The sequence below is a fragment of the Chrysochloris asiatica genome, unplaced genomic scaffold, assembly GCF_000296735.1.
Source record: "Chrysochloris asiatica unplaced genomic scaffold, ChrAsi1.0 scaffold00004, whole genome shotgun sequence".
Lineage (NCBI taxonomy): Eukaryota > Metazoa > Chordata > Mammalia > Afrosoricida > Chrysochloridae > Chrysochloris > Chrysochloris asiatica.
The window spans coordinates 11,835,167-11,847,481 of NW_006408522.1; the positions used below are offsets into that span (position 1 = coordinate 11,835,167).

At 41.0% G+C, this 12,315-nt stretch overlaps 1 protein-coding gene across 1 annotated transcript in view; it reads left to right on the forward strand.

Annotated features, from left to right (window-relative positions):
• Nucleotides 1-12,315, forward strand: part of MYO1E (myosin IE) — a 287,213-nt gene that overhangs the window by 152,510 nt on the left and 122,388 nt on the right. Inside the window, exon 5 of the mRNA XM_006831592.1 lies at nucleotides 11,339-11,426. Within this exon, the coding sequence (XP_006831655.1) occupies nucleotides 11,339-11,426 (88 nt within the window). The remainder of the gene's footprint in view (nucleotides 1-11,338; nucleotides 11,427-12,315) is intronic.

The window sequence follows — 12,315 nt, forward strand, 5'->3', positions numbered from 1 at the left end:
GTAAAGATTTACACCCTTGGAAACCTTGTACAGGGTCGCATGGGTCGGAACCGACTCGACGGCACTTAACAACAACAACAAGTTATTCTGGTGTAGCACTGCAGGATAATGCACTAGACCACAAGTCAGTTTGAACTGCAAGGTCAGTGGTTCAAACTCACCAGCTGCTCCTTGGGAACCCTATACAGGGTTGCTATGAATGGGAACCGACTCAATGGCACTTTAACAACAAGAACAACAAGCAATTCTAGGTGAGAGCTAAGTCTAAGGCTCCTGAATTATCACCATTTGCCCAGGCAAGAGATAATTCCTAAGTGCTGCCCTCTACTGGGCACTTTCCACATAGACTGTCCATTTTAATCTTAACCACAGACATTGTTTTTGTCCTGTTGTACATAGGGTCTTTATAAGTCGGTACCGACTCAATGGCACCTAACAACAACAACAACAACAACAACCCTGAGTGTCAGTTTTATTGTTTCTTGAGATTTCATCCAGGAGATGAGGCATGGAGAATCCCAAAGCTAGTGAATGGCAGTTAAGTTCTATTTGAATTTAGCCATACCTGACTTCAAACCCCATACACTTCCTTCACAATCTATTGATAAGTAACTGATGCCTTTCTGTGTTTTAGATTTTCCCATATTAATATGAGGGGGCTTCAAAAAGTTTGTGGAGAAAACTCAATCAGGTTAGTTTTTTCCTGGCCTTGAGCTCCTGAACAGTCTTCCCTTCCAAAAGGGAAGGTGTTTGGGCTAAGGTGAACTCTCTGTGGGTGGGCCATGATGCTTCCTGCATATCCATGTGACTGATGTTTGTGCTTATCATTATTAAAGGTCAGAGAACTGACATACAGGCTGAATGAAAGAATATTTATAAAGATGCCTTTTTAAGCAAGGTGGCCACACCAGGCCATTTCTTTATCTTACTTGGTTTGTTATCCCTGAAAATGTGAGGGATTTATGACTGAGGATTTCTGAAGAAAGGCCTGATGATCAGCTTCTGTAAAAATTACAGTCAAGAAAACCCTGTGGAACAGTTCCACTCTGTTACAAATGGGGTCACCGTGAGTCAGAACCAACTCCATGGCAGTGTTTTGCTTTTTAAATTGATGCGTGTGTCTGTCACTAAAGCCTTGTCTGCCAAGGAAGCCGGCAGGCCAACTTTACACACAGTCCATCTCTGCTTTCCCACCACAGTATGATCCTTGCAAGACATGCAGTCTTAATGTGTACACTTATCAAACAGTGTGCTATAAAATGATGCATTCTTGACACATAAAATAAAGTATCAGTGTATTACAGAATTTGCCTTTTATGAAATGACCAGAATTCTAATAAACATTAAACTTTTTGTAGACATTATTTTTGTTTGTCTTTTCAGAATTTAGAAACAAACTCTCTTGGGATAGGATATAAAAGTTCTATGTTGTTGTTGTTAAGTGCCATCAAGTTGGTTCCAACCCATAGCAACCCCATGTAGGGTTTCCAAGGAGCAACTGGTGAGATTGAACCTCCAACCTTTCAGTTCAAACCAATTTCGCAATCCAGCACATTAACCTGTAGCATCATACCAGTTGTATAGCTGCTTAAAAAATTATCTTGAAACATTTTAATGATATCTTCTTTCATTAAATTCATAAAGAGACACATTTAAATTATTTATTTGAGTTCTTCTTGGCTGTTCTCCCTGCCTGGGATTATTTCTCCTTTCTGCCAGTGCTATCTATCTCCCTCCGTCCACAGTGATCTCTCCATCCTAAGTACCAGCTCCATATGGAAACAGGAGAGGTCAGTTTGGACTGGCGCACTCAGTTAAGATGTCATGGAGGAAGTGGGACTTGATTTGAGTCCAATCAACAGGAACATTTGGTTAAGGGTCAGAGAAGGAAAGATAGAGCCCCAACAAGATGAAGTAGCACAGTGGCAGCAGCGATGGGCTCAAATGTAGCAACGATTGTGGGGTTGGCGCAGGACTGGGTGTGTTTTGTTCTGTTGTACATAGGGTGTTGTACAATGGCACCTAACAATGACAACAACAAGAACGTGGTGAAGAAATCACAGATGGCTGGGTGGCCTCTGGAATTCACACAGAGTGTTGCAAAGAAAACAAATGTTGCGGAGGATGTCAGTGTGGTTGTTCAGTAATATTTCCATTGACACCTAGTTCTTATAAATGATATGTGGACCAGAACTGGGTACTCTACTAATTCTTTTTTTAAGAATAGTTTCCCATTGCTTATTTCAAAAGAGCTCTGGTGGCATAGTGAGTTAAGCATCGTGCTACTAGCCACAAGACCAGCGGCTCAAACGCACCAGTGTTCCACAGGAGAAAGATGAGGCAGTTGGCTCCAGTAAAGATTTCCAGGCTCAGAAGACCCTAGGGAGCAGTTCTACTCTGTGCTGTAAGGCTCCTATCCATTGGAAACAAGTCAGTGGCACTGGATTTGGATTGGTTTATATTACTCCTTTCTGTGTTAGCTGCATAGCATGTGTACGTAGTGCAGACTCAGTGGATTAGGTAGCAGGTGCTTCCTTGAAGGACAAGCTGGGACATTGGCAGATCCACCTGCAGGCTTTAATGAGGTCTCGAAGGTCTCTAAGCAGGGACATGATACCACAGTTCCCACAGATAGATCTCTGGGTAGACAAGAGATGGGCTCTTGAGGAACAGTAGAAACCTGGTGAGGTGAGGAGCGTCTGACCTGTGTTGGGAAGAGAAAGAGGAAAGTGATATGTGCCCTTCAGTACGCCTGCACAGGAATAAAGGAATGAACAGAATGTAGACTCGGGACAGTGCAGATGGACAAACTCAACAGCCATGAATATGTTGTTGTTGTTAAGTGTCTTCAAGTCACTTCCAACTCATAGCGACCCTACAGAGGGTTTCCGAGGAGTGGCTGGTGGGTGTGACCCACTGACACTTTCAGTTAGGAGTCCAGCGCTTTTCCTACAGTGCCCACATCTTTGAAAATGATGAGCACCTGAAGGGTCAGTAGATCCCTGTGAGCCCAGTAAGTGAACACCCAACATCTGAGCTTACCAATCTAGTCTCCCACATCCAGAGTGTAGATTTGCAATTAGGGCTTATGCTTGATACCTTTGGATACCAAAGACATCTGTGCAAACCTATTTAGTAAAATAATCATGGTGTGGTAAAAAGCGGAAAGAGAAGCAACACTTTTTCCTCATGGTTTCTACCATCTCTTCCTCACCAAAGAAAATGGTGGCAGTCTGGCCTGAGGCAATTCGGAAGCCTTTGCTGAGTGACTCCCCTGGAGACTTAATGAGGCTTAGGGCCTTAGAGAACACTGACGTAGCAGTTTCATTACTGCATTCAAAGTGAATGCCTATCACGTTAGGCCTATGTCAGCTCTTACCATCTTGTTGTTGTTGTTATATGCCGTGGAGTCGGTTCCGACTCACAGCGACCCTGTACAGGGTTTCCGAGGCTATAAATCTTTACAGGAGCAGAATGCCACATCTTTCTGCCGCAGAACTGCTGGGAGTTTCGAACTGCTGATGTTGTGGTTCACAGCACGATTCGTAACCACTACGCTACCAGAGCACCTTCCGTAGGACTAATGGTGGTGGCTGTGTGCCATGGAGTCGGTTCCAACTCATAGTGACCCTGTACAGGGTTTCCAAGGCTGTAAATCGTTACGGGAGCAGAAAGCCCCATCTTTCTCCTGCAGAACAGCTGGTAGTTTCGAACTGCTGACCATGAGATTAGCAGCCCAATTCGTAACCATTACGATACCTGAGCTCCTTCTTACCATCTTAACCTATTTTTAAAAATGATGTCAATTTGAAACACTCAGTTTTGTTTGACATATAATGAAAACATTGTGTTCAGCAGAGTAGGGTACACTATACTAGCTTTCAGAGTCCTTGAAGGTTGTATATCTTCAGCTGAATAGCTATTTAAAAAAAAAAAAGACTAAATAAAGATGTGAGAGATTTGAAGGTAAATCAATAAGTAGATGCAAAGCAAACAGTCATCACTATTGAATCTAAAATTTCTGACCTTCCTGTTCAGAAAACATTATGGATTTGGACTTGTAATATTTGGCAGTAGAATCCTGGTGTGGAACTGTTGGATAAACACTGGACTGCTAACCGCAAGGTCTGCGGTTCAAACCCACCAGTCACACCCTGGACACCCTGTATGTGAGTCGGAACCAACTCGATGACATGTAGCAACAGCAACAACATTTGCAGATCATGGCATCTCTACTCTAGTATATGGTGTGTGTTGTTTGCCTCAGCACCATCAAGTATCTCACCTCTTCTCGACATGTCTTCCTGTCTTTGATATATTTTAGGAAGCTTTTATTATTATCTTTGGAATTCTTTTCAAGGTTTTCCTCATGTATCTGTGGTCCACGCAATTTCTTGTTTTTCCTAGCACTGGCCTTTGAGATTCCCTGTCCCTTTAGGGCCCCGATCAGCTCACACCCCAGTTGTGGAGACTGCTGTGTGAACGCCACCCTCTGCCTGTAGGTTTGAAGAACAAGGCCCCAAAGCCACCCTGCCTTTAACCACTGTGGGTCCTGAAATAGCTTTCTCATCAGTCCAGGAGTGCTATGCTTAAGAACTGACTTGTTCGTTAACTAATGTATTACCTGGAACCAAGATCACATTCTCTATGTCCTGACACCTTGTTCCTGTAACATTGTGAATTCCCACATCAGCCGAGGTATTGGTGTCGGCTGCCATCATGTCGGGCCCATGCATGATGGAGCAAACACGACCTAGTCCTGCAAATTGCTCCATTGTGATCTGTAGGTTGCTTTTTCTTTCTTTCTTCCTTTTTTTCTTTCTGAAAACTTTTGTGTGCTTGACTGGGAAGACATAATAGCTCTTTGTTTTATTCACACATTCCTTGATACATTTAAGAATTATTATTGTGTTATTTTGTCATGTGTTCCACAATTTATGTCTGTTTGAGTTTGGATTTTTGCACATGTAGCCATTGCACGTGCTTAAGGATTTCTTTGTTAATATGATTCCAAGGTCTGATGGAGACCCCTGTCTTCTCAGATGGACAGCAGAGATCTTTATTGAGGACTTATTTCTGTCACCAGAGCCAATAGAGCTGTCAGGAAGGGAGGGAGTGTGTGAATGGAGTCACTGGTGGAGGCTCCCCAGAAACCTCCTATGATGTGGTGCTTTATTCCCTCAGAATTAGCTTGTCTGGTGATCACAGGAAAGTGGGCTATTATTTGCTAGTTCCCACTGTATCTGAAATAATAAATGTTTTTGGCAAAACCCTCGCTTTTATCAGTAAAGAATCAGAAGTCCTCAAAAGTTTTGATTGTACTCTGGACTACACCATTCATACAGTGACTTTGGGAAACAGTGTTGATTTTACTGGACTCCTCAGCTCCCATGAAGATTTTAGTATTTGCCCTTATCTGAAGCAGTATGGTCCCTGGGTGGTGCTCAGCTGCCAGCTGAGAGGGTGGAGGTTCAAGGCCACCCAGGGGTGCCTCAAGAGAAAGTTCTTGTGAGTTACTTCCCAAAAGTCAGCCGTTGGAAACTCAGTGGAACTCAGTTCTTCTCTGACACACATGGTCACCATGAGTCAGGCCCCTGAGTCTCTCTGTCTCAAGTCTTCCCTATGTGTCCTTTCTGAGTTACTTAATTTTTCTGACAAAAAAAAAAATAGGGACAATGATAGTATCTATCTCAAAGAGCTACTATGAGGATCAAGGGATTAATAGCTATAAATGTAAATATATTTTATATATGACATGCATTGAACATTCAATAGCTGGATGTTTTTCTTATTACATCTGCTTTATTTTAGTTTGCTACTTTGAAATCTTTGGAATTATCTTTTATCTTCTACACTACTTTTCAAGGAGGCCTGGTGGCCCATTGGTTAAGCGCTTGGCTGCTAATCAAACGGTCAGCTTTTCCAATCCACCCAATCAGCCCATGGGCAGAAGACTTGGAAATCCCACGGGGTAGTTTTACTCTGTCCTGTAGGATTGGTATCAGTTGGAATTAGCTTGACGGCACAAAATAATAGCCGCAACACATTATTTTTCACTCACAAAAATTATTAACCCTTTATAATTTTCGAATTCAAGATTTTTAATCCAAAAAAATCCTCACAATCCTTTACGCTCTTCTTTTTCAACCTGGTCCCATCGCTGTGGCTCCCACAAAGCAGGGTGGTGAGAAGAACGAAGTGGTGACCCGAGAGGACACCATCAACATTCACAAGCGCTTCCATGGAGTAGGCTTCAAGAAGCGTGCCCATTGAGCGCTAAGGAGATTTGGAAATTTGCCATGAAGGAGATGGGAACACCAGACATACGCATTGACACCAGGCTCAACAACCTGGCTTAAAAATCACGGCAGTATCACCTCCCACGTGTCCAGAGGTTGTGCAGACCCCAGGGCCCATTGCATCAGAAGTCCCATGATGCTGTCACGAACCCAGCTTCTTCCCATCTCGGCTTCACAGTTCAGACATCTCTTAAGATTAGTTGACCTTGGTAGTCCGTGGTGGCTATCAGTGGCCATCAAAAAGCAGCATATTTTCTTGCTCAGCCTTGGGAGAAAGAAACCTCTCCCAGTAGTCCCACCCTTCAGTCTAATTGGGCCAACTTTGTTATTGTTGTTGTTAGTGCGTTGAGTGAGTTGTGACTGCTAGTGACACTGTGTAAAGTTTCCAAGGAGCAGTTGGTGGGTTTGAACTGCCGATCTTGTGGTTCGCAGTCCAGTGCTGATCTTACAGTGCCACACCAGGAGTCCAACTTTGTTATTATAGGCTGTTTATTACTGATGGGTTTAGCTTTAACAGGTAGTCCTGGTGTGGCACTGTGGGTTTAATGCGCTGGACTACAAAATTGGTTTAATCCATAAGGTCGGCGGTTCAAGCTCATCATTCACTCCTAGGAAACCCTATACAGGGTCTCTATGGGTCGGAACCGACTTGACGGCACTCAACAACAACAGCAACAATCCTGGAGCTAAGGATGGCGTCAACTTCCTTATGGCCAGTATTCTTTACACTCAAGTCCTGTGAAACTGCCTGCAGCCCCCGTCACAAAAACACCAGGGTTTTTGGTACCCTCACCTAACAATACTTACACACATACACCAATCTCTAGGCTGACTTCTCTACCTCGCTCATTGGGATTTAATTAGATGGACTGCTTTTAGTAAACTTCTTTGTTATTGTTGTTATGTGCTATTGAGTCAGTTTCAACTCATATCAACCCTGTTTAAGCAGAAAGCCTCATCTTCTCCCAGTGATTAATATGCTCTTATAAAATTGCTTGTCCCGCCACCACCTCCCCAGTACATCCTTCCCACTTCTCTGAAATTTTAGCATACATTTCCATTTCTATAGTTAAGCACACTGAAACATTTCATATTCCCAATTTGAATTTGCTATAAAATCTACCTTGAGTTTGTTTTACATTTTCTTGTCTAGTTCTGGGTCAGCTATATAAGGACCTGGGAGTTGGTTAAAAATCCAGATTCCTAGACCCTGTACCCAGAGACTGGGATTCAGTAGGTCAGAGGAGTGGCTCAGACAACAGTATTATTAAAGTTCTTTGAGAGTGTTTATTTAACAGCAGCCCTGGTGGTGCGGTGAAAATTTGAACTCACCAGTCTCTCCGTAGGAGAAAGATGTGGCCGTCTGCTTTTGTAGAGACGGATGTTAAATGCCATTGAGTCAATTCCAACTCACAGTGACCCTGTATGGGGTTTTCCAAAGAGCAGCTGGTAGTTTTGAACTGTTGACCACATGGTTCCCAGTCCAGTCCTTATCCTATAGTGCCACATCAGGAGTCCCATAAAGATTACAGCTTTGTAAACTTTATGGGACGTTTGTACTCTATCCTCAGGTCATTATGAATTGGAATGCCCTCAACAGCAATGAGTTTGATTTTTTTTTTGGTTTGGAGCATTGCTCTAAGTTAAAGTGCAGGTATTTCGAGAGTATTTTTCTGTCCACTTTAGAAATAAAGGCAAGTAAATGTGGAAAGCTGTCTTTAAGCATGTTGTTGGGGGTCATCAAGTCAGTTCTGACTCAGAGCGACACCATGTGACAGAAAAGCAGGGCTGCCCCTTAGAGATTCTTAGGCGGCCATCTTTAGAAGTGCAGATCACTGGGTCTTTCTCCTGCAGAGTCACTGGGTGGGTTCATACCACCAGCCTTTTAGTTGTTTGTTGTAACTGCTGTGACGTGTAAAGTAAATCATTTCAGATTGTTGTACCAGCGGCTTCAAAAATTTTATGGGAAAAAATGGAATGAAAACCACATTTGCAGTAAGTTTATGGTTCCATGTTTCGAATTTCCTTGAGCAAGCTGAGAAAGAGAGAGAGAGAAAAGAGGCAAAACAATCAATCCCATCAAATTATGAAATAAAAATAGAGCAATCATTCCATTATGTCTATGGTTCATGTTGTTGTTGTTGTTAAGTGCCGTCGAGTCGGTCCCGACCCATAGCGACCCTGTACAGGGTTTCCGAGGCTGTAAATCTTTACAGGAGCAGAAAGCCTCATCTTTCTCCCGCGGAGCGGCTGGTAGTTTCGAACTGCTGACCTTGCAGTTCACAGCCCGATTCATAACCACTACGCTACCAGAGCTCCTTCTGTGGTTCATAGTGTGATTACAAAATTTGGCCATGAACTTAATCTGTTGGATACCTCCACATTCTTTTAACTTAGGTGTTAGCCCAGGGAAGGAAGCAATATTTTCCCATTTCCAAATGGGCCCGAATAATTAGGGTTGTACAGGAGTTTGTTCTGTCTCCTCATACATCGACCTGGTATTGTAGTTCTTCCAGGAATGGTGTACCCCAAGGTTGGTTTGAACCACAGGGTTGGCAGTTGAAACTCACCAACCACTTCCCGAAAACCCTATACAGGGTAGATGTGAGTCAAAACTGACTCTATGGCACTTAAAAAAGCAAAAAACATTTACTGTAAGTTTCAGGTAATTATATAGCACCCAATATTGTGCCATATTTTGAGCAAATTGCCAGCCTCAGATCAATAAAGCTTCTTTTTACATATCTGTAAATTGAAACTAAGAAATGAAACTTCTGATCAACATTCACCCAGAAATAATTAGTTTGAATCTTCTAAAAAAAGATCACATTGACTGAGACTGTAGATGGTGTATATTTGAACCTGGCATACTTGTTTGAATACATGAAATGAGTTACTTTTATTATTCTCTGTTGCTTTCAACAAGAGCCAGAACATACCGTGTCTTCATCACACTGTGAACCATAGTATTATAATGGAATGATTGCTCTATTTTTATTTCATAATTTGTTGGGATTGATTGTTTCGCCTCTTCTCTCTCTCTCTCTTTCTCAGCTTGCTCAAAGGAATTCAAAACATGGAACCATAAACTTACTGCAAATGTGGTTAATTATCATGATATCATTGAATAATTAATGAAATTGATCATGCTGACTCTCATTGTGATTTGTAATTCTACTTTTTCTGGAAAAGCTGTTTATGAAAATTTGAAAAACATGAGTAATTGCCTGTTGCAAAAAATATAAACATTAACAGAAGTCACATCAAAAGAAAAAAAACAGACTCTTCCGTATACCAGTCACCCCCACCTTAACAATTTAGAAATATTTCCTTTTCCTTGACCCATTTCAGTTCTTATTCATACATTATTTTTGCAGTTATAATCTAATCATGTTATGGAGACATTCTCTTCTGCTTATATGAGGGCTTCCAAAATGTTTGTGGAAAAATGGAATTAAAAGATAATTGGAAAAAAATAAAAAAAGATAATTGAATTTTTCCATGAACATTTTGAAGCTCCCTCATATTACACTTCACTTTAGCAGCATTTTTTTTTAAGTTGCCAATATTCTTTTAGCTATTTGAAATGTCTTTAATACTATGAGAGGGCTGGCTTCCAGTGGAATGTAAAGATCATGGAGCTTTTCCATGAAATTTTATAAAGTTGTAAGTAATCAGACTGCAAGGTGAGTTTGACCCACCAGGTCGGTGGTTCAAACTTACCAGCTGCTTCTCAGAAACCCTACACAGGGTCACTATGAGTCAGAACCGCCTCGATGGCACATAAAAATAACAATACTGTGAAACATCAAGAATATTGGAAAGTTCAATTGTACAATGGTTCCATCACTCAGTGATCTTCTTCCTCCTCCCCACAAGTAATTAACTTACTGTCAAATCAACTCTAGTAGTTCCATTAAATTCATCAAGGTTCTGAGTTTTGCCATGAGGGTTACTTTGATCCCTTTTCACTTTCATTCTTCTTCTTCTTTTTTTTAATATCAAATTATTTCAAATTTTATTTGTATTCTTGTGAGCACTGATGTGGGGAATGCCCTTGCTTCATTTTTACCTTAAGCACATTTTCTTTTTTCTTCAGCAGTTGATTATTGTTGACTAAACTGATTACTCAAAGGGAAACAGTTGTTTTCTACCCCGAAATTTGACCACCAAAGAAAACAAAAGCACTGCCTTGTGAACTTGGAGCAGCCACAATTTCTCATACTGAATTCTATCACAGAAACTCAAAGACTACCAATAGGGAGATGAGAAATCCGACTGCCTTAAGCATGGTGCAAACAGGGGATTTTGAAGAGTAGGACCCACTGTTTAGCAAAAGACTTTTCCCGAGGCGTACAGTGGCCAAACAAAAGGTAGTCTTTGTTCTTCAGGATGTGATGAATATTGCCTCATCATTTAATTTTAGAATTCCTATAATAAAGATGCTTGCATCAGTTCAAGGCACATGGTTTGAAATCTGAGAACGCCGACTTTTTCCTTTTGCAATTGCAGAAGTAGCATAGCTGTGTTACTGAAAGACGGGAAAATGATGAACTGGAAATCTCCCATTATCTATTTTGTGGAAGTTGTTTCCAGTTTTTTTCTTAGTACTTTTTTTTTTTTTAAACGTTTTTGTAACTGTGTTTAATATACTCTTTGAGTCACTGAACATTACTTCATATGCTTTTTTCCTTATGTTTCCAGTTTTCATAAGACATTTGTAATTTCTGCATAATATTCCATTCTCTGTTATTTCATGCTTGTCCTAATCATTCCCCCTGTTATTGGGCATGTGGAATACATAAATACTATTAAAGTGATAGTTATTGTGACTGGTCCACACAGCATTAACAAGTGATTGTCTAAGTGTCGTAGGGACCCTAAACCTGCTATGATTCATCCTTTCAACTTGTACTGTATATTTTGTACTGAATTCCTTTCTGCTTGTTTTCTTTTTATCCTTTTGGTTTGTGTTTTTGGGAGGAGAGGGCTGGTCATGATCCATTTCATCAGTAGAATTTGTGTTTTTCTTTCCTCAGTGGTGAAAGTGGTGCTGGGAAGACAGTAGCAGCCAAGTACATCATGGGTTACGTCTCCAGAGTATCTGGAGGAGGCCCCAAGGTCCAGGTGAGTTGGCAGTGGTCCATTTAGAGACCCTGAGCCATGTGACATCTAAGAGGTTCTGTTTACTGCTTCAAAATAAAATTTATAGTTATTTAAAATAGAGCATTGTTGCTATAACCAAGAAGCTTGATATCTGTAAAGAAATTGTGTAAGATGGAGATACCAAATATATAGTGAGTCCTGGTGTGGCGCTGTGGGTTAATGTGCTTGACTATAAGGTTGGTTTGAACTGCAAGACTGGCGGTTCCAGCTTCCCATCCGCTCCTTGGAAACCCTATACAGGGTTGCAATAAGTCAGAACTGACTCAACGGCACTTAACAATACAAACTGATCAGAAAGTCAGCACTCTAAAATGAATATAAACAAAGGACATGAAAGGTATCTCGTGGAAAAATAACTTAAAATGACTCATAAAACATGAAAATATCCCCGCATTAATAGCACAGTTTAAAAAAAAAACAAAAAACAGAAAACCAGAAATGTTGGTAAGAGTGTGGAGAAACTCCTATACTGCTGGTTGGACTGTAAAATGGTGCAACCACTGTAGAAAATGGTATGGTATTTTCTCAAAAAAGTTGGAGATAGAAATAACTGTGTGGCTCAGCAATCCCTCTACTAGGTATATGTCTTCATGAAATAAAAGCTGTGGCACGAATAGATATATGCACACCCATGTTCATTGTAGCACTCCACACAGCAAAAAGATGGAGACAGCCTAAATGTCCATCAACAGAAAATTGGATAAACAAACTTTGGTACATACATAAAACAGAATCCTGTGTAATGTTGAAGAAAAATTATGGTTCCCTGTTTTGGTGATAAATCCTTAAAATTCCATATTTATTACAGTTCATGTTAATTGGAATTAGTTAGACTGCAGTGCTTGACAGC